Source organism: Myotis myotis, unplaced genomic scaffold (genome assembly GCF_014108235.1).
Source record: "Myotis myotis isolate mMyoMyo1 unplaced genomic scaffold, mMyoMyo1.p scaffold_m19_p_9, whole genome shotgun sequence".
NCBI lineage: Eukaryota > Metazoa > Chordata > Mammalia > Chiroptera > Vespertilionidae > Myotis > Myotis myotis.
In genome coordinates this window covers 85,394,608-85,420,135 of record NW_023416401.1, presented here as the reverse complement: position 1 = coordinate 85,420,135, position 25,528 = coordinate 85,394,608, and the positions used below count along the sequence as shown (strand labels likewise).

At 44.6% G+C, this 25,528-nt stretch overlaps 1 protein-coding gene across 9 annotated transcripts in view; it reads left to right on the top strand.

The window, feature by feature from the left end:
- BCAS1 (brain enriched myelin associated protein 1) overlaps positions 1–25,528 on the top strand; it is a 71,422-nt gene that overhangs the window by 20,166 nt on the left and 25,728 nt on the right. For 5 of the 9 annotated variants that reach the window (XM_036323474.1, XM_036323473.1, XM_036323470.1 and 2 more), the window contains exons 5-8: positions 16,160–16,315; positions 17,204–17,248; positions 20,016–20,150; positions 24,404–24,580. In XM_036323474.1, coding sequence (XP_036179367.1) covers positions 16,160–16,315; positions 17,204–17,248; positions 20,016–20,150; positions 24,404–24,580 — 513 coding nt within the window. The remainder of the gene's footprint in view (positions 1–16,159; positions 16,316–17,203; positions 17,249–20,015; positions 20,151–24,403; positions 24,581–25,528) is intronic. The other 4 variants (XM_036323469.1, XM_036323476.1, XM_036323472.1 and 1 more) reach the window with 2 other exon arrangements.

Genomic DNA, 25,528 nt, shown 5'->3' with positions numbered 1-25,528 from the left:
TCTGCAGTTTCACCACCTACTGTGTGCCAGGCTTTGTTCTAAGCACGGTACATAGATGGTGTGCATTGCTCTGCAGTTTCACCGCATCTGGGGTAGTGTGAAGAGTTACATTGTAAATATTAAACAGCAGCTGAAAATTCCGAACTGTTAAAACTGGGAAAAGATCACTAGGCTCATGTGTTTAGTTTCTTAACTATCAGTATTCTTGCTGTTCTGTAAAAGTTGATTCCAAGAAATACGATATTCAAATGTTCCTTCAAAAGTTTAGAACAAGTGCCCTGCAAATGTCCTCTTCCCCAAATGCACCAGTTCGGGAGCCCATTGACCTGCTTTCTGTCTAATTCAAAGTAGGTCTGTCCATGCATCCAGGCCCCAAATCTTTGCTGAGTGTGCCACAGCAAGGCCGGGGGAGGCCCGGCCTCATGGTGGACAGGTCAGAGCGCTCCTGTCCTCAGAGAGTGTGCAGTCCAGCAGGGAAGAGGATAAAAGCCCCACAGGTGTTATACGAGGTGTCAGGTGTCTGCTGGGGGGGGGGGAGGAAGTTAAGGGGGGCAGATGTTGGAGAGGGAGCCCCAACATGGGAGAACTAGCCTCGCTAGCCCAGGGAACAGTCCCTCACTGTATAACCCCCTCGCAGAACGGTGCTTGTGCCGGGGCTATAAACGGGCCATCGAAATTCATGGATGTCTGCGAAGCTATGTGCTACTTCACTCCGAGTGCAGACACTGAGGGAGCTCGCACCATTGGTCACAGGCCCCAAAGCCCATCCCGGGCGGGTGACCCACTGCATACTCACTGTTCGCAGGGGCATCCGAAGCCCACCGTTGCCTGCCTTAGGGAAAGACTGAGCTGCTGGTGGGAGACCCACCTTGGGGCAGGTGTCGAGTGCCTCCTCCTAATCCCCATCTGAAGGAAGTAAGCCAGGTCAGCATCCCATCGCCACGCCTCACACGCACACACGCGCATCCCCATAGAACCCAGCGCACCCAGCCCATTCCTGTTTCAGGAAAAGTGCAGACGTCTCCAAGCGGTGCTTTCTCGGCTCAGCTTTCCTTTTCACTGACGACTCTTAGGGGGAGCCCCTCGATTTGAGTGGAATCAGTTTCAAAATGAGGCTGGAGTCAGAAGAGAGGGGCGTGTGTAGGGAGCATGGTCGGTATCTGATATAGTCAAGCCCCAGAGATGCTCTGAAGGCACAGTGACCTCTCAGAAGACCCCCTCCCCCGTTGTAACTTGTCTTCCTCTCTGAGTGAGTCCACGCCCTTAGGTCCATGAACAAAATGTGCATCTGATTTTGTGATACTACCAACCTCCAGTCGTTGCTGGTGGTATCCTTGGAATGGATGCCACTCTGTACTCTGCATATGAAACACAGACACGGCGTGAACTAGCCATTCCTGGTTCTCCTTCAGTGTGTGAACTTGGGGATATGTATGTACATAGGTCTGCAAAGATCTTCACACAAGAAAGCAGCCTTCTGATTGCTAAGGTTTCTCATCTGGTTGCTGGCGGCACAGTGTGTCTCTGGAGCGACACACACACACACACACACACACACACACACACATCAATTGTTCTAGATGTGTCATGAGAGAACACAGCCCTGAGAAAGTAGCAGGAGGAAAACTCCTCGATCCATGGCCTTCTGGGGGAGTAGCACTTATGCATAAATGGCCGTCAGTATACTGATTCAGAGCCCACAGAGTGAATGATGCCTCGGGCTCAGCCATGCCAGCTCCCCCTCCCCTCCCCCAGGCGATCCGAGCGGTGTGCCCAGCCCCTCTCCGGATTGGCATTCCAGCCACAAACCCACGGAGCTGCGAATTGGGAGAAAGATGCCACCATTTCATTCTGGGGGGGAACACAAATCTTCTGTTTTCAGGACGACAGTCTGATTTTTGTGCCTCATAAAACTACATTCAGGGCCAAGCAGGACTCAGACAAGGCCAGGATTCATGAACAAACGCAGCATTTACTGCGCAGGCCGAGGAAGGATAAAGTCTGTGCCTGGAAGGTTTCGCCGCGCTGGGATTCCCACGGGCCAGCACGTGGGCAAGGATAAGACTTCCTTTCTTAATTTTGCTCTCCTCTCAGCAACTGGCCCAGAGCTACGCATTGAAGATTCATCACACACACAAAATGACAATTTGACCTTTACTGGTTAAAACACACACACACACACACACGCACACACACACGCACATGCACACACACGCATGCGCGCACACACAATTTCTGTTGTCAGCCAGGCTTCAAGAAGTGTCTTAGTGTTGGGGGCAGAAGGAGGTCCCTCAAAAGTGTTGCCAAGCACAGATGTGTGAGATGGAAGCAGGAATATTCCTTTTCTTTTCAACGTTTAATTAAATTCTGCAGTTGTTATTTAAACACCAAGCTTGTGCAAGGCATTTAGGAGATAAATCATCATTCTAGCCCTTCAATGATCGTACAGTTTCCTAAGAGGCACCATTTCTTAAAGGAGAATTATGATACTCACATTGATCCGCAAATTCGTTCTGACTACAGATATGAAGAAAGATACTCAATGGTTTGGTGTCCTCCTCCTCTTTTCTGTCTTGAACACACTCCGTTCAGGTTTTGTCCTCCACAAAAAGTGCTCTTGTCAAAGCGGCCGACGTGTGGCACCTCCCACCCTCAGGGCAGCTGCCAGCTCAGGTGTGTCTCAGTCCTTGCCCTTCTGGCCGTGCCCTCACACCTGACACAACAGGCCCCTCCTTGAAGCAGCGTCCGCACCTGCTTCCCAGGCCCCCCCTGCCTGGCTGCTCTCCTTATCTCCTCGGCTGGATCTTGCCCTCCCCCCTTGGTGTCCCCCAGAGTTCAGCTCCTAGTTGTCGTCTCTCACTGCCCTCACTTCCTTACAAATCTCCCCCTGGAACCAGGGATTTAAATATTATTATTTGCTGACGAGTCCTAAATTTCTATCTCCAGCCTAGATCTACCCCTGAATCCAGGCTGCACTATCCAGCTGCCTCTTCTGGTTGACTGCTCACTGCATCTCCATCTGAGCGCTCACTGAGCATCTCAACCTCCATATGTCCAAAACCACAACCACAAAGTGCCGACATGCTGAATGCACAGGTCCCTCATCTCAGTGAAGGGCGACTCCGTCCTGCAGCTGTCATTTAGGATTGGAATTATAAAATCAATATCTTTAGTAAAGTAGTCAATTCAAACAGAAGCATTGCAGTCAAGGAGACTAGATTTCAGCTCTGCCTCTGTCGCCTACTGGCTGTGTGACCTTGTGCAAGTTACTTAACCTCTCTCAGCGGCAGTTTCCTCACCTGTAAAATGGAGATAATAATAGTATCCAGCATGTGCTCACATGATTCACACATGGGAAAATTAAATGTCATGTAAAATACTTAGCATAGAGATACTGCGTTTTGAAAAAAAGAAAATGTAGCTATTATTAGGATATTGGTTTTCCCCCCCGTCTGTCACTCCACATTTTAGTCTTTTTGTTCCTCCTTTCCGTAGTCCTCCAGAGGCAGCACAGTTGAATCTAATTTGAAAGCTACATAACCAAAGACATAAGTTCAAATGTAGGTTTTAAAAAGTGCAGGAGTTGTGAGATTATTTTAGAAACAATAGAATTTAAATGCCCATGCCCATTATACCTGGTTTCTTGGTCTGCTGTTTAAGGGTCTCTACACCCTTCACTCTGTATTTCCAAGTGTACTTTCCACTATTTCCTTAAACTTCTCCCGTCAGCACGGCCAGCCTTGACCCTGGCAGATGTCCACTGCTTCCCCGTTTTCTCTGTTGGTATTTCTTTTTCTCTCTGTTTATCAAAAGTTTACTTCACCTTCAACCCAAGTTCTGAAACTGACCAGACGTCCCTCCTCCTGAGGGGCTTCTGGCAGCATGCTCTATCTTACGTCAAATTATGTGATAAAATCACTTTGAAGGAATCATCTCATTAAAACACCATAACTAGCCAGGGCCATGGTCGGCAAACTGCGGCTCGCGAGCCACATGCGGCTCTTTGGCCCCTTGAGTGTGGCTCTTCCACAAAATACCACGTGCGGGCGCGCGTATAGTGCAATTGAAACTTCGTGGCCCATGCGCAGAAGTCGGTTTTCAACCTGGGCGAGTCTATTTTGAAGGAGTACTGTTGCTATTTGGCTCTGTTGACTAATGAGTTTGCCGACCACTGCGCCAGGGGATGTCTGTGTTTTTAGCATTTATAGAGATGAAGAAATCAAAGCCTGAGAGAAACCAACTCACTTATTCCAAGTTTCACAGCTGAAGGAGAATTGGCCAACTCCATACTTACCATGTTCAACATTATGTTTTTACCAATTATTTGGAATGTGTGCGATAAGGTTGCAACTAGGTAAAATGGAAAACTGTTACTTTGAGGAAGTGCTATTCAAAAATATTAGTAAATAGAAAATCATAAATACCAAGTTAATCTCAAATTTAAAATAATAATTAAAAAAGAACCACCTGATTCTAACATTAGAAGGACAAGTGAATTATAATCTGTGTGTTTTATTTTGTTTTGGTTTGGTTTGTTTTGGTTTGGTTTGGTTTTGTTTACGTCAGGGCCCCAAGGCCAGGCCATCAGGCTAAGTTCCTGAGGCAGTCAGAGCCCCAGGCAGGGTGCCTGAGCTGGCTCAGGGTTGTCACAGCCCAGGGGCCCAGTCCCTCTTCTCCAGTGTCCTCTGTGGACTGGCTAGGCTCATGGGGTCAGCCCTGTGGTTTCAGATGGCTGCCTTGGTTGCAAGTTGTCATCATCACAATGTCCTATCAAATGAAAGGGGTTTCCTAAGACTTACCCAGGGGCAATATCGAGTCACATGTCTATGTTTAGGTAGAAGGGAGGCTTGGGAAGTTTCTTCAGCAGAAAGCAGGCTCTGCCCTAGCGGTTAGCCTGCAGACTGAAAGGTCCTGGGTTCGATTCTAGTCAAGGGTACATACCAGTTGTGGTTTGATCCCAGGCCCTGGTCAGGGTGCATGCGGGAGACAACCAATCGATGTTGGTTGTTTCTCTCTGTCTCTCCCCTTCCCTTCCACTCTCTTTAAGAATCAATGGGAAAATATCCTCAGGTGAGGATTAACAAAAGAAATGAAAAGAAGGCAGGCTCTGCCAGCAAAGATGATGTACCACAGATAGAAAACAGATACATTTTTTCCTACCCAACTTTGTATCAGGAAGTCATGAAGTGTGTGGAATTGATAGAGCTGCTGCAGCATCATTTATTAAATACACTATTGCACTAACTTTTACCTTGACTGTGACCCACAAGAAGAATAGATTTCACATCTTGACCATAGATACATGTACATACATGAAACAAAGAATTCACAAAATGATGCTATTTGTACAGCGCTAACACAGGCTGCTATTTTCTTTTTATTCACTTTGTTCGATGTGAGTTTTGAACCACTAAATTAGTTTCTAATCCACTAAGAGTCACAAACTAAAGTTTGCAAACCTCTATTCTCCCGTAACCACCTTCTTTTCAGACATGGAGACAGTGGTCTTGCTGCCTGACTGTTTCTGATGCCCAGGGTGCCCCGTGCCCAGCACACACAGCAGGCACTCACGCTTCCCAGCTGCCTGACCAGGGCGAGCATGACACTTACGTTACCACCTTCCAGTGGTGCTCGAATATATTATCGCAATCTCACTGTCAGCTCTGCCTAGCACTCCTTTAAATGGAGCATGGTTTCAAAATATGTGTCTGACATAAATGTGCTCACTTAGGTACACTAGGTAAAATCATATATGTGCACCATTTAGTTGGTGTTTTTAATTCAGACTTTAACCCGCCGTGGTGTTAATCATGGCTAAAATATCAAGTGAAGGCTATGATGCAGAGTTTGCAAAATGAATTTTGAATTAACTGTCCCTTCCATGTTATCCAGTTTGATTCACTCCTTCCAGGGTGATAACAAAGCCCTAATTACTGAGCGGTTACTAACTCACAGGGAGGTGAAGTCAGTTGTATAGAATCACACAGCTAGAAAGCCTACATGCCTAGCCTCTGTGTCTGTAAGTTCAAAAAGAGGGAACACTTTGAACCTTTTGAGACATCTAATATATGTATAAAATTTCTGGAAACATCGGTCCAATAAAATCGACCTAGAAATAGGACTCCACCATCAAGTAACTTTGGAAAATACTACTTGCTGTATACTATGGGTTCACAATGGACACCAGCCTACCAAAGGCTCTGAGAAGTCCTGCAGCAAGCCACCCACTTCACTTGGTTTAGCTGAGTGTTTCTCAAATGTAAATGTCCATGTAACTATTAGTTGTCTAATCAGCCGGCCATGTCTTCCACGGAACCGCTCTAAGAAATGATGTTAGGCATGTAGACCAATGTTGGGAAATGGTTTTGTTTGACCTGTAGTGTGTTAAACAATATTTTAATTAATTGATAGCATTTTAATTGGCAAAGTTGACAATATTTTTAAATTACAAGATCTCAATACAATTCCACATTTCAGACATTCCTGAAAAATGGGACATTTTGTGGGACGTGAGTTGTGACTCTCCCTTGAGATGGGGCATTCGCTCTCCTGTTCACCTGAGTCCCCACCCCTCCATGGATTCCCAGCGGGGCAGCCAGGGGCCGTGTCCCTTACTGCAGCACTGCCCTGTCATTGTCTGTGGTAGAGTGGAGCGTAAATTAAAATATTTACTTCCTTCACAGCACTTATCACAATTTGAAGCCACTTAAGGTGACCATCTGGCTAATAAACTGTAAATCCAGCCCAGAGTCCATCCGTTGACAGGTGTCAAACAATAAATAGGAGATGTGAATACTTCTATTTATTCATTCAACAACCATCTGAGTGCTTTCTCTGTGCCAGGAATGGAGTTAGGTTCTGGGGTGATAGAACCACATACCTCAGGGGAGCTTTTATTCTATAAATAATATACAAGAAAATTAGTAAACAAAACAAATCGTTCCTGGCTATAAAAAGGGCTATAAGTGAAATAATTGAGTTTTGAAATGATAGAAAGTGCGGGACTGACCGGCAGCCCCTGAGAGATGGATGAACAGATTGCTCTAACACACGTTGCTGTGAAAGAGAGGCTAAGGCACTACTTGGCTATCGCCGCCAAGTAGCCCTGTTCGCCTGCCTCCTTTGGCTTTTATTGTCACAACAGCTTGAACTAAAACTAGGCTCTAGATACAATCAGCAGGGTAAGCATCCTTGAGAAAGCACATGCTTCTACAAGGTCAGGTCTTTAAAGACTAACCATAGAGATTCTAGCAAAACACCTCGGGGGATCGGACTTGTTTGGAAAAGTCAAGGTAGGGGCTGCTGCCTTCGGCAAGGTCCCCTCAGAGGCCCAGCCTTTGGGAGAATCCTCCTTACAGACCTTCCAACCCAGGCCTGTGCTTCCCCACAAGGAAGTAGGAGGCCGATCATTAAAATGGGGTGAGGGGGGAGTGTGGTCTGATCAGGAAATTCAGGGGTAAGGCTGTGATTTCTTTCCCTTTTCGCACAATGCCAAACCACTCTTAGAGAGCCTGCAGCCTGATTCTGCCAGCATTTGCCAGTTCTCCCACCACGGGAAAGGGTCTGTTAAACAGGTGACAAACACGTTCTAGGCTTTGGGTTATGTTATTGCTTGTGCATTTCGAAGTCATTTTTAATGGATGTTTTTTCCCGTAATAAATGTGAATGCCACTGTCAGAACCTGTTGGGACTAATCGTAGAACAGAAGACGCTTCCACGAATCTCTTTGCCCACATGACTTCCCTAGGAATCACTGTCCACCCACTCTGTGCCCAGAGCAGATGTACGTTTCTGTTCCATCTCATGCTCAGTGGACTTTGTTTAAGAGCGTGCCAACTTATGTGTCCTTAAAAATGTCCCCAAACTAATGGCTGCTTCCAAAAAAAGAAAAAAAAAAGTAAAGAAAAGAAAAGAAACAAGAAAGTAATATCTTACTGCATAGTTCTCTGCCTGTATTTCACTTGCCACTGGAAGTCAAGTTGACAAATTCCCTTCCCCCTCCAGTGGAGGAGTTGCTGGGAAAGTGGGAAACTCTTGTTTATAGGGCGCAAGCATGAATTGCCTTCTTTAATTGATTTTTCCCACCCTCCATCTATGACTACGATAAGCAACCGGTTTATTTAATCTCAGAAGGATAGCATCCCTGCCTCAGTCGGTGCCACGGATGAATGAGGCCCCTCCATGAAGGTGCTGGGCGCTAGGCTTCTGCCAAGATCGAGTATATAGTATCCTGAGGATATGTCGACAGAGCATTATAGCAGGTGTTGATCCGATGATGAACAATAAAAAGCATCTTACTGGGTAACTGGTCCGGCCTAGCCCCATTCAGTTCGTGTAAACAGATAAAACCAACACCGTTGCCTCTCTTCTCCCAAAAAGGGGAGGAGCAATGGGTGAGGAGCAGATTTAGATCAGTGTCATTGCAGCTTAGATCCCCCTCATGGAAAACATTTCAGAAGGCAACAAAATTCTACCTTTCATGTTTCCATATTTTATGTTCTTTTTCTTGCCCTCTAAAATCTCCAATAACTTTTTGTTGTTGTTGTTGTTAATCCTCACCTGCAGATATTTTTTTCATTTCTTTTTAGAGACAGTGAAAGGGAGGAAGGGATGGGGGGAGGGGGGGAGAGAGAAAGAGGAGAGAGAGAGAGAGAGAGAGAGAGAGAGAGAGAGAGAGAGAGAGAGAGAAACATCAATGTGAGAGAGATACATAATATAATTGGTTGCCTTCTGCACACGCCCTGATCAGGGTTGGGAATCGAACCTACAACTCAGGTTCCTGCCCTTGACTGGGAATCGAACCTCGACCCTCATACTTGGGCCAATGCTTAACCACTTACTCACACCGGCCAGGGCAGAAACCTCCAGTAACCCTTAATCATCTACCTGGGTCGCTAGGAGGCTTATTTGAACCATGGCACTTGGGCAGTACTTAGTTTTAAAGTCCTAAAACACGCATGCTTTCTCAATGAGCAATTTGATATCGAGGGATTTATTGAGAAAAGGAGCAAGATTTCATGCACAAGACTTTTTTTTTTTTTTTTTTTTTTTAGTTCCAGCATTACAAGAGAAAAGCTGGAAAGATACAAAGGTTCCGATAGGGTGGCTTTTATAATGATTACGGCACCACCCTTCCGCTGGGCATCAGAAACAAGGATGACGTAGAAATAGAATCGTGGGCCTGTGAGACAGGCATCGTACGATGTTAGTCAGGAAGAGCGGTTCCACAGTAGCACATACAGAAGGAGCCCTTTGCGGGAATGATGCCCGCCCGCCCGCCCGCTGGCCCACGCCTCGCCCTTCCACCCGGAGGAGTGGAGAGTAAACACTTGTGGATCGTTAGTAGCAGTTTCTGTCAGTAGGGGGATAAAGGGAGGATTTTACGTTTTCCTCTTTGTTCATCTATATTTTCTCTTTTTTTAGAAAAGGAGAAAGCTCCACATACTGCCTAGCTAATTACAAACAAAACACTACAATCTAGGCAACTTCCTGATTTCTCCACTAGGCTGCGCTGTGAGGCTTGAGGCATCCTGAGTTCAGTAGAAATTGCAACAGCAGCTACTAAAGGCTTCTTTTTTTCTTTAGCTTTTATTTTTTTATCTTTAATTTCTTTATTGGTTAAGGTATTACAAATCTAACGGCTTCTTTAACGTTACTTTATGCTTACAATCATTCCCACATTGTGCGGCCCTGAGCCTGCGTGGCAAGTCCTTGTTCAGAAATCACGCTGACTTTTAAAGATACTCGTGTGCAGTAACCGCCAGGAGGAGATGGGAAGGGGAGGTTTTGTAGTTGCTGGGCAGCTTGGGGAGCCCTCTCACAACTGGCAGTTCTTGTGGTGGTGCTGTTGGTGTTCATTCCTCTTTTTTACCAGAGGGTTCAAAGATGGGGATACATTTGCACCCTCTGATGCAAATGGGGCAGGAATCGTGGGGGAAATAAACATACAAAATCAGCTGCAGTGATAGGCCCTCCTTGGGTGAATTTCAGATTTGTAGTAAAGCAAAGGAAAATGATAATATTAATTACTTAATTAATGCCAATCTGCTTAGGGAATTGTGATGTTCCACAAAACATTTTAGTAGACTTTGGGTTTGGAGTGAGTTCCCGCTTGTTTATTAACTTGCTTTCTTTTCAAGGCAAATTGGAAGACGTAAATCCCACCTTCAAGAATGAACCCAATGCCATTTTTCTCCCTAAATCTGACAGGCTCTATGCAGGTGACGGTGCTCTCAGAAGGAGGAAAGGAAAGACGTAGTGATTGCCCGGAGACCACTGTTGCCTAGCAAGTCGCCCTTTGTGCTGTGGGGGCATCCAAGTGGGAGAGGAAGCTGGGCTTTTCCTTTTATTTTAGGCAGCACGTGGCTCAAATTTCTAACAGATGGAGAGGAGCGGAGTAGTGGGTTTTGTACCGGTCAACATTTCTCAGACAAATTTCCCTGTGTTAAACGGTACGTTAGGCCTGACTCTTGGTACAGAGGTACAACATGAAACCAGTGAGGTACAATCAATGGGGAACTGCAGACGGGACAGACGTTTATCACAAAGTGTTTCAGACGAGGCGTTTTTCAGCCTTGATCGTCTTGCCTTAACTTATACTTTCACTTTGACACTGTCGACTTAGCTTAAAGGAGCCTGAAATCCAGTTGACAATTTACGGATGAAAGAAGGCCCCAGAAGTTCCATATGGGTTTTATTACAGACAATCAAATTATGATACAGCAGCATTATCTTTCAACATGACAAATTGTGATCACTTAACCAGCGTTCCTGTCTGATTGCTCTTTGAAGCCAACAGAAAGGGGGGAGATGCAGGCTTCATCCACACAATGTAGCACAAGCGGACACCAGGAACACCTGTTGGCTTCAAAGAAGCTTCCAGACGTTGCCTGGAGAGTGTGTGTGCATCTGTCTAAGATTTCTGTTTGCTGAGAATGATCTGGTGGCCTGATGAGAAGAGCAAAACCCTATTTGTAGTTAAGGACCAAGATCCTACCAACAACCCAATAGTTAAGGCACAGGCCACACACTGCTGGCCTTCGGTTGGTCATCTTCCCAACCAGGTGAAGTCTGGCCCGTGGGAGAGTTTTTAAAATTTGGAATTAGTGGCCCACATTGTGTGATCATTGTAATTTTTAATGAAAATTAAGAAATTATAGAATGGTGTACTTGTCTACCAACACCACCCTAATAGATGATCATTGTTTGTATTTTTAAATGTATCCTTCTAGGGTTTTTTGGGCATCCACAATAAATACAAGCATTCTTTGTCCTTTTTTTTTTTTTTTTTGCACAAAAGGTAATCTAATATACACTGCTCATTCTGTACTCTTTTTCAGTTAGCGCTGCTTTCCATATCTGTATAGAAAGAACACTGCTTTCTACTGCTGTACCACTTGCTCATTTGCAACACTTACGTAGTTTTCTGTTGAGTAGATGTACCATAATATATTTAACTAGGACTTTATTAATGACATTTGGTTGGTTTCCAAACATTCACTATTGCCTCACTGCAAATCTCGTATCTTTGTTATTTCACACGTGTGTGAATTGGGGTTTAGTATTAACTCTTAGAAGTGAAATTGCTGGCTAAAAGAACATATTCTTTTCTTAAATTTTGGTTGATAATGTCGAAATGTTAACAGGACTGAATTAATTTAGACTCCAGTCAGCATTGTCTGAGTGAGTGCCTGTGTCTCACCCGAGCCTCCCAACTGAATGTTTCCAAACATTTGGTTGTTTTCACTTTCAATCTTTCTTTTCATAACCTCTGGATTTTGAGTCAAAGTTACAAAAGCCTTTTTGATCCAAAATTATAAAACATTTTTCCATGTTTTCTTCTAGTATTTTTATTCCTTTGGATTTTATCTTATTATAGCGTTGAGTAATGACAACAGGTTAATTTTTTTTTCAAATGGCCACCTTGTTGTCCCTGCATTATTTATTAAAAAAGTCCTTCTTCACTTTGATAGATTTGAGATGTCAGCTTTATTATACACTAAATTCTCATATGTCTTTGGATAAAATATATTGTATATGGATGATGAAAAAAATGGGGAAAATATATATAGCAGGGAAAAGGAATACAAGGAAGTAAAATAGGAAAATCTTTGGTGAGAAGATGATATTTAAGTAAACACCTGAAGGAAGAGAGATGATTGAGGCAATGCAATGTGATACTTTAAACAAGCTTTTTGGCCCTGGCCAGATACCAGATAGCTCAGTTGGTTAGAGTGTCATCCCAATATACTAAGGTTGCAGGTTCAATCCCAACCAGGACACATACAGGAATCGACCAATGAATGCATAAATGAGTACAACAACAAAGCAATCTCTCTCTCTCTCTCTCTCTCTCTCTCTCTCTCTCTCTCTCTCTCATCAATAAAAGAGCTTTTTGCCTCTAAAATCACTTGGGTATTGGGTCAAATAAATCCCAGCTGCATTATATGACTATAGGCAAGTTTGCATCAATTTATTAATCAGTAAACATGAAATTACAAATACTACATACTTTATGGGATCATTCTGAAAATTAAATTTGATCTTTTTAACTAGCTTAGCATTGAGCCTGACCCATAAAATTTGGTCATTTTTCTTATTATCACGGACATTTGTCCTTCTCATTATACATTTCTGAAAGAATTCATGGCTTCAAAATATTCCATTGTGTGGTCATAGGTAAATCTCAAGTGTTAATATCCACGTGCTGCTTTATTTACCTACTAGGGGCCCGATGCATGAAAATTCGTGCAAGAGTAGGCCTTCCTTCCCCCAGCTGCTGGCACTGACTTCCCTCTGGCACCCGGGACCCAGGCTAGCTTCCCTTGGGCTGCCCGCAGGCACTCGGACCCGGGCTGGCTTCCCTCCAGCCCCAGCTTGGTCAGGAAGGATGTCCAGAATGAGATCCGGAAGGACATCCAGTCTAATTAGCAAATTACCCTTTTATTATTATAAATTCCAGACTTTTTCATGGATCTTCAGCCTTACTCTTCCAGCACTACCCTATAATCCTTTTTAATTTTTTTTTTGGTATTTATTTATTTATTTAATCATTTTAATCATTTTTTTTTATTTTCACTTTCAGTTGACCTACATTATTATATTAGCTTCAGGTGTACACCTCAGTGACCAGACTTAATTACTTATTATATAACTTAATACGTGATCACCCCAATAAATCCCTCACCCATCCAGCACCATGCCTAGTTATTAAACATTATTGTACCCTATAATGCTTTTTAAAAACTTTTTAACCTTGAAATTCTTGAAGATTCACATTGTTGGTGTTTGGCTGATGCAGAGCAGTTATTGTGTGAAAGCTTTGTGTCACTAGACTGGCCCTTCGGTTGAGAGAGTGGCTTTTTGAGAGGATTTTTTTGGTCAGTGCCCACTGGTATTTTCAGGTAGCCAGCCTCTTTAATTCTAAGTCTAGGATGTATGAGGCCAAAAGGAACCCTGGGGAATTCATGCCATGTTGTTCCTCAGGTCCCAGCTGGTCTGCTTCTCCTCTCCACCTTTCAGAAGCCTTTGTGTTTGTTTTCTATCTAATATCGAGAATTTTCCATTGTGGGGAATAGAAGGATGAGGGAACGTGTATATTCTCCATCTTCCTGGAAGAAGAATCCTTGTCTTCTTTGTTAAAAGGCAGTCTAAGAAGAAAAACAGGGCTCAAGTTCAAGCTTAGTTTCAATTTGAAAAATAATAGAACTCTCCCTCAGAAAGAGGCCCCTGTAAGCAAACCACCTCCTTGCACTGAGCGCCTGGTCATCCTCAGTTGCTGTCCAAGCTCTGAGACGTTGCTGCACCTGGAGTCAGAGGTGAAAAGGACTCCCAGGGAAACGCGTTCAGGTGGAAACTCCCGGGGCAGACGGGAAGGCTGGGGGACTCCTCTCTTCCTGCGTTCTGTGGAGCTGCATCCCCTCTCAGAGTCCCTTTCCTCCGTGAAGAAGTACTAAGGGTCCCCTTTCCCTTGCTCAGAGAAGACCCTTCATGGCAGGTTTTCCCTGATAGTAACCTTGTCCATGTGAACCAACCTGATCCATGCGGATCCAACCTGGTCCATGCAGATCACCTGACATTCTACCAATTCATTTCCTTTTCAGTTGATTTTGCTGTATTTCATGTTATTTCCAAGAAGTTCGATAAATGTTCCCTTGTGTTTAGTACTGGAAGCAGGGTGACTGAGACTCAGATCCTTCCATCCCCTGTGAGCACTGGGGCCCAGCCGATGGTCTGTGAGACTGGAGTGACTCAGAGCAGCTGGCCCAGCCTAGGAGTCAGGGACCTTCCAGAATAGATGCCTCCCCCACATCCCCACACACAGCCTCTTAAAGAAGCCTGTTCCTCTTCTTTAGTTTCTCCCTTGCAGTCCTCACTGCCTGAGTCATATGTCACATTTACTGATTTATTTGTTTTGCGGGGGGGGGGGGGGGGGGGGAGGAGTGTCAAGGTATCAGCTTCCCTCACTTTATCCATCTCCAGGCCAACCTCCCCTCTCTGGGTCCACATTCCCCAGGCACCACCCTGCCTGTCCTGGATGTGTTCCATATATCACCTGCCACCCCTGCCAATGAACCAAACAGCTTTTCAGACCCAAAGTCATACCTGGTGAAATTTTCCTTTTTGTGTGAGAATATAAAGTTATAAAATGTGCACACTTCTTGACCCAGAAATTTCACTTCTGGGAATTTACTCAAAGGAAATGTAGATACACATGATTGATTAAAACCACTGTTTATAACATCCTAGATGTAAAACCATAAGTGCACATCAATAAGGATATGAGACAGTAAATAATGTCACAACCAGACAATAGAATAGCACGTGAGACATGAAGGATGATACAGATCTAAATGTATTGCAATGGAAAGGCGTTTGTGCTATTTTATTACGTGGGGGGAAAAATAAGTTGATACAGGTAGCACCATCCCATTGATAAAAAATTTATTTACATCCATTCATCTATTAAGTAGTCAAATGGTCCATATATATTGAATGCCTGCTGTGGCCCTCCCTGCCCTAGATATTAAAGAAACAGCAGTGAGCAAAGTCGATGTAACCCCTGTCTTTGTCGAGCTTCCAGTCTCGTGGGAATAGGAAGAACGGGATAGATACCGAGTAAATAAAGGAAAATGTTATCATAGCTAAGACAGAAAAGGGCAAGGGACAGTCTTAGAGCAGTGGGTTGCGGGGGGGGGGGGGCGGGGGGGGGATTGGGGAGGTGACTTAAGGCTTGAAGGATGAATGGAAATTATGCATGGGCAGACAGAGAGGGACAATGTTCCAGAGAGAAAGCCTTGAGGTTGGAACTAGCTTCCGGTATGTTTGAGAAACTCAAAGAAAGGTGGCGGGAGAGAGTGGAGTGAAGGAGAGAGTGCCACCCAGAGACTGGAGATGAGGACATGGGCCAGACCATGTAAGACATGGGAGCCCCTGACTCCATGGGCCATAGGAAGCCTTTGGAGGGTGGGGAGGAGTGGGAGGCTAGGGTTTGCTGAGTCAGTAATGGATTGGAGGAGTCCAAGCAGACCGGGGCGGCGGGGGGCGGGGGATTGCAGTCATGGGGTGGAGAGATGGCCAGGACTTGACCCAGGGTCACAGAAGTGGAGATGAGACAGGAGAACAGAGTCAGAATGCATGCTACCCCTTGGCTGAGTTAGAGAGAAACTCAGTCCCTATATCACCTTCCTGGCACCAGTAAACAACCAGATCCAGACAACACAATTATTATTTTAAAATATCAGTTCTTTTTTTTTTTAGTTGCTATGATTCACCATTGTGTGGATCATGAGAACTCAGACACGTCTCTGGGGATCATTGGACTAGGAGACCACAAAGATGGAGACCGTTGGCATCATGCACAACCTCTTTGCAGAATTGGGAGAAAAGGGTTTTTGTTTGGAATGCAACGTGCACGGCTGTGTTTGTTACCCTCCAAACAATGTCCCTCCAGCTAGCTGCAAATGCTGAATATGTTAGAAAGAGCGGAAGGGGGAGGAAGAGTGACTCTCATAAGCTCCTGATTGTTCTACACACCCGTGGGCAGACGAAGTATGGCTGGAATTAGGGGGCAAGGGAGAGAGGGGTGTGAACCAAAAATATTACTTTGAGAGTCTACATTCAACAAGTTGCAGCTGTGAAAATGCTGTTTTGCTCCTAGGACATAGTTGAAGGCCAAGACAAGGGACAGGAAGTCACACCCGTGAGTTGCTCTCTCCTCCGGGACCCTGAAGAATTGGAGATTGCCAAGGAGGACCCCCAGACAACAGCTATCACTGAGGATAACAATCCCATCATGAGCTTCTTTAAAACACTGGTAAGTCATTTCCTTCCTTTTCCCCTCAATTCTATTGCTCAAAGTTTTGTTATTCTAAGAATAATGCACATTTGAGTGTCATTGTTCTGACGCAGCTGGGACACTAGAGAACAGCGACAAGATGTGTTTTGCAAGGAAATTGTTATAGCAGGCCTTCAATGAGGGAGACTTCAGAAATGGGAGCCATGGGTGCCCAAATTCCATAACGTTGAGCAGGATTGTAATGGAACTCTCTTGCAACTGGATGGTCATTGATCATGAAAATACCTGGAGAATGCTTCCTCAAGTTCTTAACCTGGCAAAGCATTTTGACACTCACATGGCAAATATGATAGAAACCACTTTCTATCTTGTTCCAACTCAGTCAACCATTTAAATTGGATGGAGGCAGGAACCCTGTCTCCCATGGCTTGCTCATCTCTGACCCTGAGGGGAAGAGCCTAAGGCCTGGCACATGCCAGATACTCAGAAAGGGGCTGGTAAATGAAGTCATTAAGCAGACAGCTCCAAGTGTGTCTGAGCTACTTCCAACGGCCAAGACTGACTTCAGAGGAAAAACCCCAAAAACACCAAAGGGTTGTGCCTTTGTTGGATTAGTGGCAGAATCGATGGAAAGTCTGTGGCATTCCACCAGTCAATTTTTTAATGTGGTCAAACTCTTGGTGAATGCATGAGATCTGATGCATTTCATTATAAAACATTCTCTTTTGTTAACTTCTGTATAGTAGATATACCAGAAGTCTGTGGGCTTCTGCTCTATTAAAAGGATTTTGGGTTACATTCTTTACCTGTAGAGTGAATTAGAATGACCTAAAATCTATGTGTCTATGAAATAAAATCACCCTAAAGAGCTATAACTTTTAACATTTGATTTCTCAAACTTTTAAGGTGTCACCTAACAAAGCTGAAACAAAAAAAGATCTGGAAGACACGGTAGGTAGTTTGAAGTGTGTTTGTGTTTGGGTTCGTGTATAGAATTGGATTTGAATTGGTATCTGCTTCTTTGTTTCTTGAATTTTTGTGTGTGGATATGCTTATGCACATATGTACATTTTTAGCAATTTAATAGCACTGTTAGATTATCTTTAAATGTCTCATTTATGTTAATGGCATTTTAATAAAAATTTTAGTGGGAAGCTTGAAACATATGCCAATTCTGACTAAATAATGTCACAACAATCCATTTCTTATATAGAAGAAGAGCAGAGTACTAATAATTACCTATCATCTTGGTCTCTTTAGCTGTATGTAGAGAGACCCAGGGAATATAGTCAAAATTAGCTCATGGAAATGAGGAAGAGGTGAGACTCAATTTATAGTGGAAGTAAAGGCTGCTATATTTTTGGTCTTTAAAAAATATGTTCCTTGTTTTTCATGTCGTTTGGGGAAAAAATAAATCTCACTGCAAAGGCACTTATTTGATGAAATGAAGTAGTCACCAGTGGACACACCCAAGGAGTTAGGATGCCCTAGAGACCCGGGATTTTTTCACTATCATCCTGAAATTCAGCCAATTCCCCTCAAACTAAACTTGTTTGGAATGACTACTTTCTAGAGATGTTTTCCCTTCACACCTGACAAAACTGATTATCTCTAGTGGGTCACGTGGCTTAAAGTCCGCGGGGCTCCGAAGGAAAGTTTAGCTTGGTGACAGCTAAGGGTCTTTCGTCCTCCTTTTAATAACTGAGAGTGTTTTGAAAGACGCCAGGACCAAATAAATGGCTTGGCCAGCCCGATGCATCTGCTGTCCGTATTTGAAGGGGCTACGTTATGAAAAGGATCCTAGAATTTGTCACAGGCCTGTGTTGGAGCTCTGGTCCTTCAGTCCAGTTGCTATGTCATCCTGACCTGTCTGAACCCAAATCTCCACATTTATAAAATGGGGACAGTAAAAAAGTTGGTAAACCATGGAGCTCTGTTCAAATGTCAGTGATCCCTCTTTCCATAACCACTGTAAGGCAGACAGCACCGTGACTACATTTGTCTGGTATTGACTCGTTTCTCTAGAACTTTATGCTTTTATTGAAAAAATAGAGCACAGCCAGTGTGGCTCAGTGGTTGAGTGTCGACCTGTGGACCAGGAGGTCATGGTTCAATTCCCGGTCAGGGCACATGCCCAGGTTGCAGGCTCAATCCCCAGTGTGGGGCGTGCAGAAGGCAGCCGATCAATGATTTTCCTCTCATCATTGATGTTTCTATCTCTCTTCCCTCTCCCTTCCTCTCTGAAATCAATAAAAACATACTTAAAAAAAAGTAAAATAAAAAATAGGTATCTGAGTCATGTACATGTGTTTTCCTGTGGAATTATTCATTTGCTATAAGGCAGCCAGTGTCAAGTTCAATGAATATTTCGGGTCCAAAGTTTCTCTTTTGGGTCTGTGTTTTGTATTGTTTGAGGACGCATGGCACAATAGGCTGTAAATAGTGGGGTATGTGGGTGTGTTTTGTGGCTTAAGTGACCTGATGCTCTCACTCCCTTCAGCTGCTCAGACACCAGGCTAGTCCTCCACCCAGAATGTGCTCCCAACTGAATGGGCCTGGCTGATAAAATCTCACTGTCCAGCCCTGACAGCTGTGGGGTCCCTGCTGGTGGAACCCGGTTTCAAAAGAGGGTTTTGTGAATGTAGGTTGTCCTTGACACCCACAGACCTCTTTCTACAGCCCTGGTTCTCATACCTGGTCTTTTTGACATGTTTTCTATTGCAGTTCTTGGAATCATACTTTTGAAATGTCTGTGCCATTTGTCCATCCTTCCATTTGGGGAATTTTTAGCACACTGCTCACCCCACACAAAATCGTGCCCCCCCCCCCCATTTGTACCTTGAGTCAACAATTCTGAGTGGTTGTGGCTGGACTACTTCAGTTCCAACCTCTCCCCACTTTGGCTCAGTGAACTGGCTCAGACTAGAAACTTCTTTGACCTGGGAGATCTGCCCATCTGGAAGTCAGCTAACATTTTTGTGGGTGATACTGCTTCCCTGAAGTCCCTAGCACTGAATCAAAGGAGGTTCGTTTGGGAATGAAATTCTCTTGATTCTAGGGCGCAAAAATCTATCATTTGTTGTCTTCAAATATTTGTTTTCTTTCCCATGTGGCAGTACCACTTAGATCAGCGGTTCTCAACCTGTGGGTTGCGACCCCTTTGGCGGTCGAACGACACTTTCACAGGGGTCGCCTAAGACCATCCTGCATATCAGATATTTACATTACGATCCATAACAGTAGCAACATTACGGTTATGAGGTAGCAACGAAAATAATTTTATGGTTGGGTCACAACATGAGGAACTGTATTTAAAGGGCCAGAAGGTTGAGAACCACTGACTTAGATATTTAAAACTGTCAAGTAGAGACTGTGTTACCTTTTTAACTTGGTAGATTTTTCATCTGGGTATTTTATGTCCTATAGACAGAGTTGAAATGTGCTGTCATTGTCTTTAGCAAATAAAGTTGTGTTCATCTGGGTCATTGAACCAAGTTGCCCTGGTGAAAACCCATGTGTGCCTGCCATGGACTGTGCTCTTTAGCAAATCACCTTTGAGAGTCTCAAAGAGAGAAACAGCCACATGACGTCTTGTGGTTGGGGGATGCAGGTGATATGCTGCGAATTGTCGAAGTGTTTGAATGTACTTAAAAACAATGGAGGGAATGGGTTTTGTTTAAAAACAAAGTGCTAAGCTGTGACTGCTGTTGCCCAAAAGGCGTGCAAAGCAGAAAGTGTCTGTGATGGGCAAGCTGGGCAGAGGACACTCGAGATCCAGGCGAAAGGCGCCAAGAAAAAGCATCTGGACAGCCCCAGGCTAGGACTCGCCTTTAGACGGTTCTTTAGGCATAAGGTCTGTATTTGTTGAACTAGGAGGGGAACAAAGAACCCTGGTCTTCACCACGCAATGCACGTGCCATTCCGTATCCACCCAGCTCCGCTTCGGGGAAGAGAGAGCCTTGGTGGTTGGGACTATTAAAGGGGGATTCAAGATTCTGTGAATCAAATTTCAGTAAATTTTTTTAAACCCTCCATATTTATAAACATCCCACACTGGTTTCTTCCTAGCGTGGACCAGGGTTCTGAAACTATTCTTCTAACCCAGTGTTTCCCAAATGTTGAAAGTATGCATGCCACCGTCATCACTTTTGTCATATACACTATTATTTACTTGATATTTTTATATTGAGGTCAACCCATTTCCTAAAGGCATCTTTAAAAGAAACTTTATATTACATTTTACGTAGGAATTCAGAATCCTCAGACGAGGAAGGTAACTGTTAATATGGCTAATTAAAAAAAAAGAGCTTACATTTTTGTTTGTGCTAAGTCCAAATCTAATACCCTTTAAAGGCAGTTAGCCACCAGCAGACCAAGAATTTCCCCCAGATCTTTTTGGAATAATTCAGTGAGAGTTGAAAAAGGAAAAGTATTTTCACTATTTGAGTGTCATTTCATGTCATATCTCTGTGCAACGTAAAATCCTTTCTGATATCATCAGTGGTATGCTTTCTACACTTTGGGAAATACTCTTCTAACTTAAAGATAACAATTTTATCTTTCTGTGACTTGCTCCATCCATTGCCTGCATTAACTGAGCTTATACTGAACCCACATGAAAACCCAGGCAGAACAAAACAATGAATGGGCAGAACAAATTCTATCTCCATGTCCTTAGGAGTCCTTGGGAGACTTCACTCTTCTCGTGGCTAAGAAGATGTCAGTGTTGGTCTGAAACCATCAATTAAAAGCACCCTTGAATTGGGCCAGCAGGCTTGGGAATGTGTCTAAAATATCAACCATTCTGCACTAAGTTGAATGATCTTATTAAAAAATGTCCCCAGCTGGATGTCATAGTCCCAGGATTGTGTATGCAAATAAAAGCTCCATAGAAATTCTCATGGGTGAATCTATATTTGCATAAACGTGTTAGGAAGCCACCCTTCAATTTCCATACAGGCTTGTTTTGTTCTGTAAAGAGAGAAAGGGGTGATAGAATTTGCGATGGAAGGGGGAACGTTAAAAAGCAGTGGTACTGTGCGGGGAGCCCGTTTGGTAACAGCTAGTGAAATGCCATAGGCCTCATGCAGGGGACCCAGCTGAGCTCCTCTGGAGCCCTGATGAGTAGGGGCATTGGAGTGTGAGATGAGTACTCAGCCCCAGCCCTGCATTTCGCGATGACATTCATCTCACACCCAGAATTCCTCCCCTTTCCCTGGACCCCCCAAGTTCAATCTTCCTAGGACCTCCCCAAATCACTGGCCTCCCCTCCTGCCCCTGAGGTGCATATTGGGTAGGACGGGGTCGGAAACGACTGGAAGGTGCAGAGGCAGTCCCTTTCTGGGATGCTGTAATTCGAGTGCAAGGACTTTGGGGTTTTGCCTCGAGTCACACTCAGTCTCTTTTCCTGTAAAAGTGGAGGAAGGGGATTCCCAAATGTTCTTAATTCTCATATGCAGCAGTTTGGTAGCTCTCCCCGGCTCTTATCTCCAGACCTAGGACAGTTTGTTTATTTTCTTTACTTGATTATCCTGTTGTGCAAAAAGATCGGAAAATAGGGCCATTGAAACTGACAGGGCAGATTCTATCAATAACCCTTCTGGCATAATTACAGGAGGTGTGATTAAAATCATTCTTCTTGATTTATTGTAACCTAGAACAGAAAAGAAGAAATCCAAGCCCTAGCTGGTTTGGCTCAGTGGATAGAGCATCATCCCAAGAATGGAAAGATCTCGGGTTTGGGTATGATTCTGGTCAAGGGCATGTACCTCTGTTGCACGCTCCATCCCTGGCCTGGTCGGGGCACGTGCAGGAGGCAACCAATTGACATGTCTCTCTCACATCAATGTTTCTCTCTGTGTGTCTCTCCCCCTCACTTCCACTCTCTCTAAAAACCAATGGGAAAATATCCTGGGGTAAGGATTAACGAAACAAAAGAAAAGAAATTCAAGGATGAAATACTATCTTCTAGTTTTGCTCTAAATGGTTACCAATTCTGGTTAATGCCTAGGTTTGTTTCTCTAAGTCTCAATTTTCTTCCTCTAAAAAGAATTCTTTAACCTAAAAAAGTGGAGAAGCCTGGAATTAATAAATGGAATAACATTCTTGCTATAAAGAATAAAAGTGTCAGCTCTCCTTGGGCTGAATCTGAATCCGCAGTGCCTCAGATTGGGACCTTCTCATGAGTCCCCAAACACTGGGCGTGACCACAGGCTCAGTGGCGGGCGTTGTTTTAGTGCTTTGGCCATGCCCAGAAGTGCCCCGTCCCCACTCAGGTTTTCCCGAGGGGCAGTCATCAATCCTGCTAGTGCCCTTACGACCCCACCCACGCTGTTTGGACGGTAAATCAGTGCTTGCTACTTACCCTGAGGTGCTGGGGTATCTGTCCAGCTCGCAGCTGCCCCGCCATTGTGCTCAGCCCGTTCAGCCAAAGCTGCATGAGGGTTCCACACACACAACCGAAGCCCCCAGATTCTGAAGTTCTAGAATTTCTCCTTCTTAAAAGAAGCACAGAAAACACAGCATGTGGCTTCAAATAGTCAAATTGCAAACACCCTTTGGAGAAGCGATGTGCTGTGTGGAAAGAAAGCCAAAGTTCAGAGCTGAGGCCAGGCTGTGGCCCCTAATTAATGTCGAGCAGATCATGGGCCTCAGTTTCCCCGTTTGTGAAAATTCAGGCATTGGCCCAGAGGGTCTCTAAGACTCTGTCCAACATCAAAAGTACCATGAAGCTTCCTGAATTTCCACACCCCAGTTTTACTGCCGGATTTTTTTCTTTTAGTCAGAGATCTGACATCCCTAGAATTGAAAGGGCTTGTGTCACTAACTCCTGGAGCACAAATCATAAAATGAAGATGCTTAAAAGAGGTCAGGTCAGAAGGACCGAGTGTTAATATTGGTTATGCTGGCCAGACCCATGTGGCTCAATCAGTGGCTGAGTGTCAACCTATGAACCGGGAGGTCGTGGTTCAATTCCCCGTCAGAACACATGCCTGGGCTCAATCCTCAGTGGAGGGCATGGAGGAGGCAGCCAATCAATGATCTCTCTCATCATTGATGTTTCTATCTCTCTCTCCCTCTCCCTTCCTCTCTGAAATCAGTAAAAATATTTTTTAAGAGAAAATAATTGCTAATGCCGGTGTTCACTCATGTTGAGATCAGTTGAGACTCTCTTCCTCCCAACTCCCTTTACCCCATGACTCAGGGGGAGGCTGAGCATGGGAGGTCTGGCCCTGTCCCTGAGGAAGTCAGGCATCCTGGAATTGGACCTCAGCGTGGCCCAGAGGGGGACAGGGAGAGAGAATGGGGAAGGAGGACAGGAAGAGAAAGAGAGAGGAGAGGGAGAGAGGAAAAGAGAGAAGGAGGGAAGGAAGGAAGGAAGGAAGGAAGGAAGGAAGGAAGGAAGGAAGGAAGGAAGGAAGGGAAAAAAAGAGAGAGAAAATAGGGGTCAAATGAGTAACACTTGAAGTTTTGAGTCAATTACAATCTATTCAATTACTTCTAATTTAGATATAGAGGCTCCATCTAAAGGTGAAGAAATGGGGTTTGTGGGGGCTCTCCCCACTCAAGAGCCTTCACTCAGTCTAGCTGTCTCATTCGTCCTCGTAGCCTGGGTCAGCGATCTCCACAGTGGAGTGTGGGAGAAAAATCGAAAACTTCCATTTTAAATTATATTTATTTTAACCCTTCTGTAATTTTGAACTGGGGTTAGTAAAACAATGCATCTCTATAAGATAAACAGACATGCGTGTTGGAGGTGCATGTTCAAAATGTTTGTACTGATAGGAGCATAATCAACATCACCTGAAGACCAACGGCCTGGGTGCGCATTAACCTTCTAACAGCAAAGTTTCTCTTACAATCAGCTGGGTTCCTAATGAGCTACTTACATAAACATGATCAATAACGGTTCCGTAGGTATTTTTGTCCAAAAGGAAAGTCTCTTGACTTTTTCCAAGATTTTAACACAAACCCACATTCATAGTAGCATATTTGGAAAAGTATGAAGAAAATTAACATGCACAACCCCAGCCCATGTTTATAAAAGAGAGATCTTTCACTTTTGAGATCTGGAGATCATTTTCAATTTTGCTTAAAACTCTATAGGGGGCTGAAAAGTCACCTGCTACGTCAGCAGACCTGAAGTCAGACAAAGCCACCTTTGTACCCCAGGAGACCCAAGGGGCAGCCAAGAATCCTACACCCACAGAAACAGCAAAGGAGGGTGCCAAGCAGAAGGGGGGGCCCTCCCCTCTGCCTCTGGGCAAACTGTTCTGGAAAAAGGTAAGTGCTGGTCTCAAGATGTGGAGAGGGCGTGGGGCCGGGATGACTTGAGAAGTTATTTCCGTTGGGCCAATCAATGAACTCAGAAACATGTGGTGTTTCTTTCTCTTCTGCAAAATGACTCAAGTAGCCATTGAGTGGAAGACTTGCTCATTGACTCAGAATGACATGCCTCGCATAGTATAAACATGTGTTTCGTGGGAAAGGAAGGGGAAGGAACAAGGAGAATACTTCATTCTTGGAATTACTCCGGTTCATGACTGCGGGTTGTGGTATTTCATGACTTCATTGTCTTTTGAAAATCACTTATTACTTGACCCCCTCCCTGCCCCGGCTTCCTCTGAGCACTCTGTCCCTGGTGAGATGAGCCCCCCTGGGCTCTGTTTGCCCAGCCAGATGTAAGCAGTCACTAGAAGCACCAGGTTTCACGGTCCTTTGGAAAAGCCAAGGTGTCCACCGGCTTCCCATGGGGCAAGCACACAGCGTGCTCTGTGATGGGAAAATGTAAACCACGGTCTGATTTGTTCCTCTCTAGAACGGAGGAGCCGTGCGAGGGAGTGGTTTGGGTGGGGCTGAGTCATTCTGAGAGCTATTGTTCGGTCATCACAGCTGCCACACATGTTCTCAAGTCTTGCGTGTTTTCAATGTGGCCAAACGATGAGCAAGAGGTGGTGGGTGAGGCGGGCGGTGGGTGTGATCCGTAGAGCTGGGAAAATCCAATTTAGTAATTTCATCAAAACCCATGCCACTTGCACACACGGCCAGGCAGGTGATGATACAGGTGCCGCTGTGGAGTTAGTTTGTTCTCTCGTCTGGAATCCTGGATTCCTAGCTGGTTTCTGAATGTCCTCCTGTGTGTTTTCCTGCCGTGAGGAATTCTTCCTTCCAGGTTCTGCCCAGGAACAAACTCCAACACCAAGTGAAAACTTAGGGTGATGCCATTTGGTG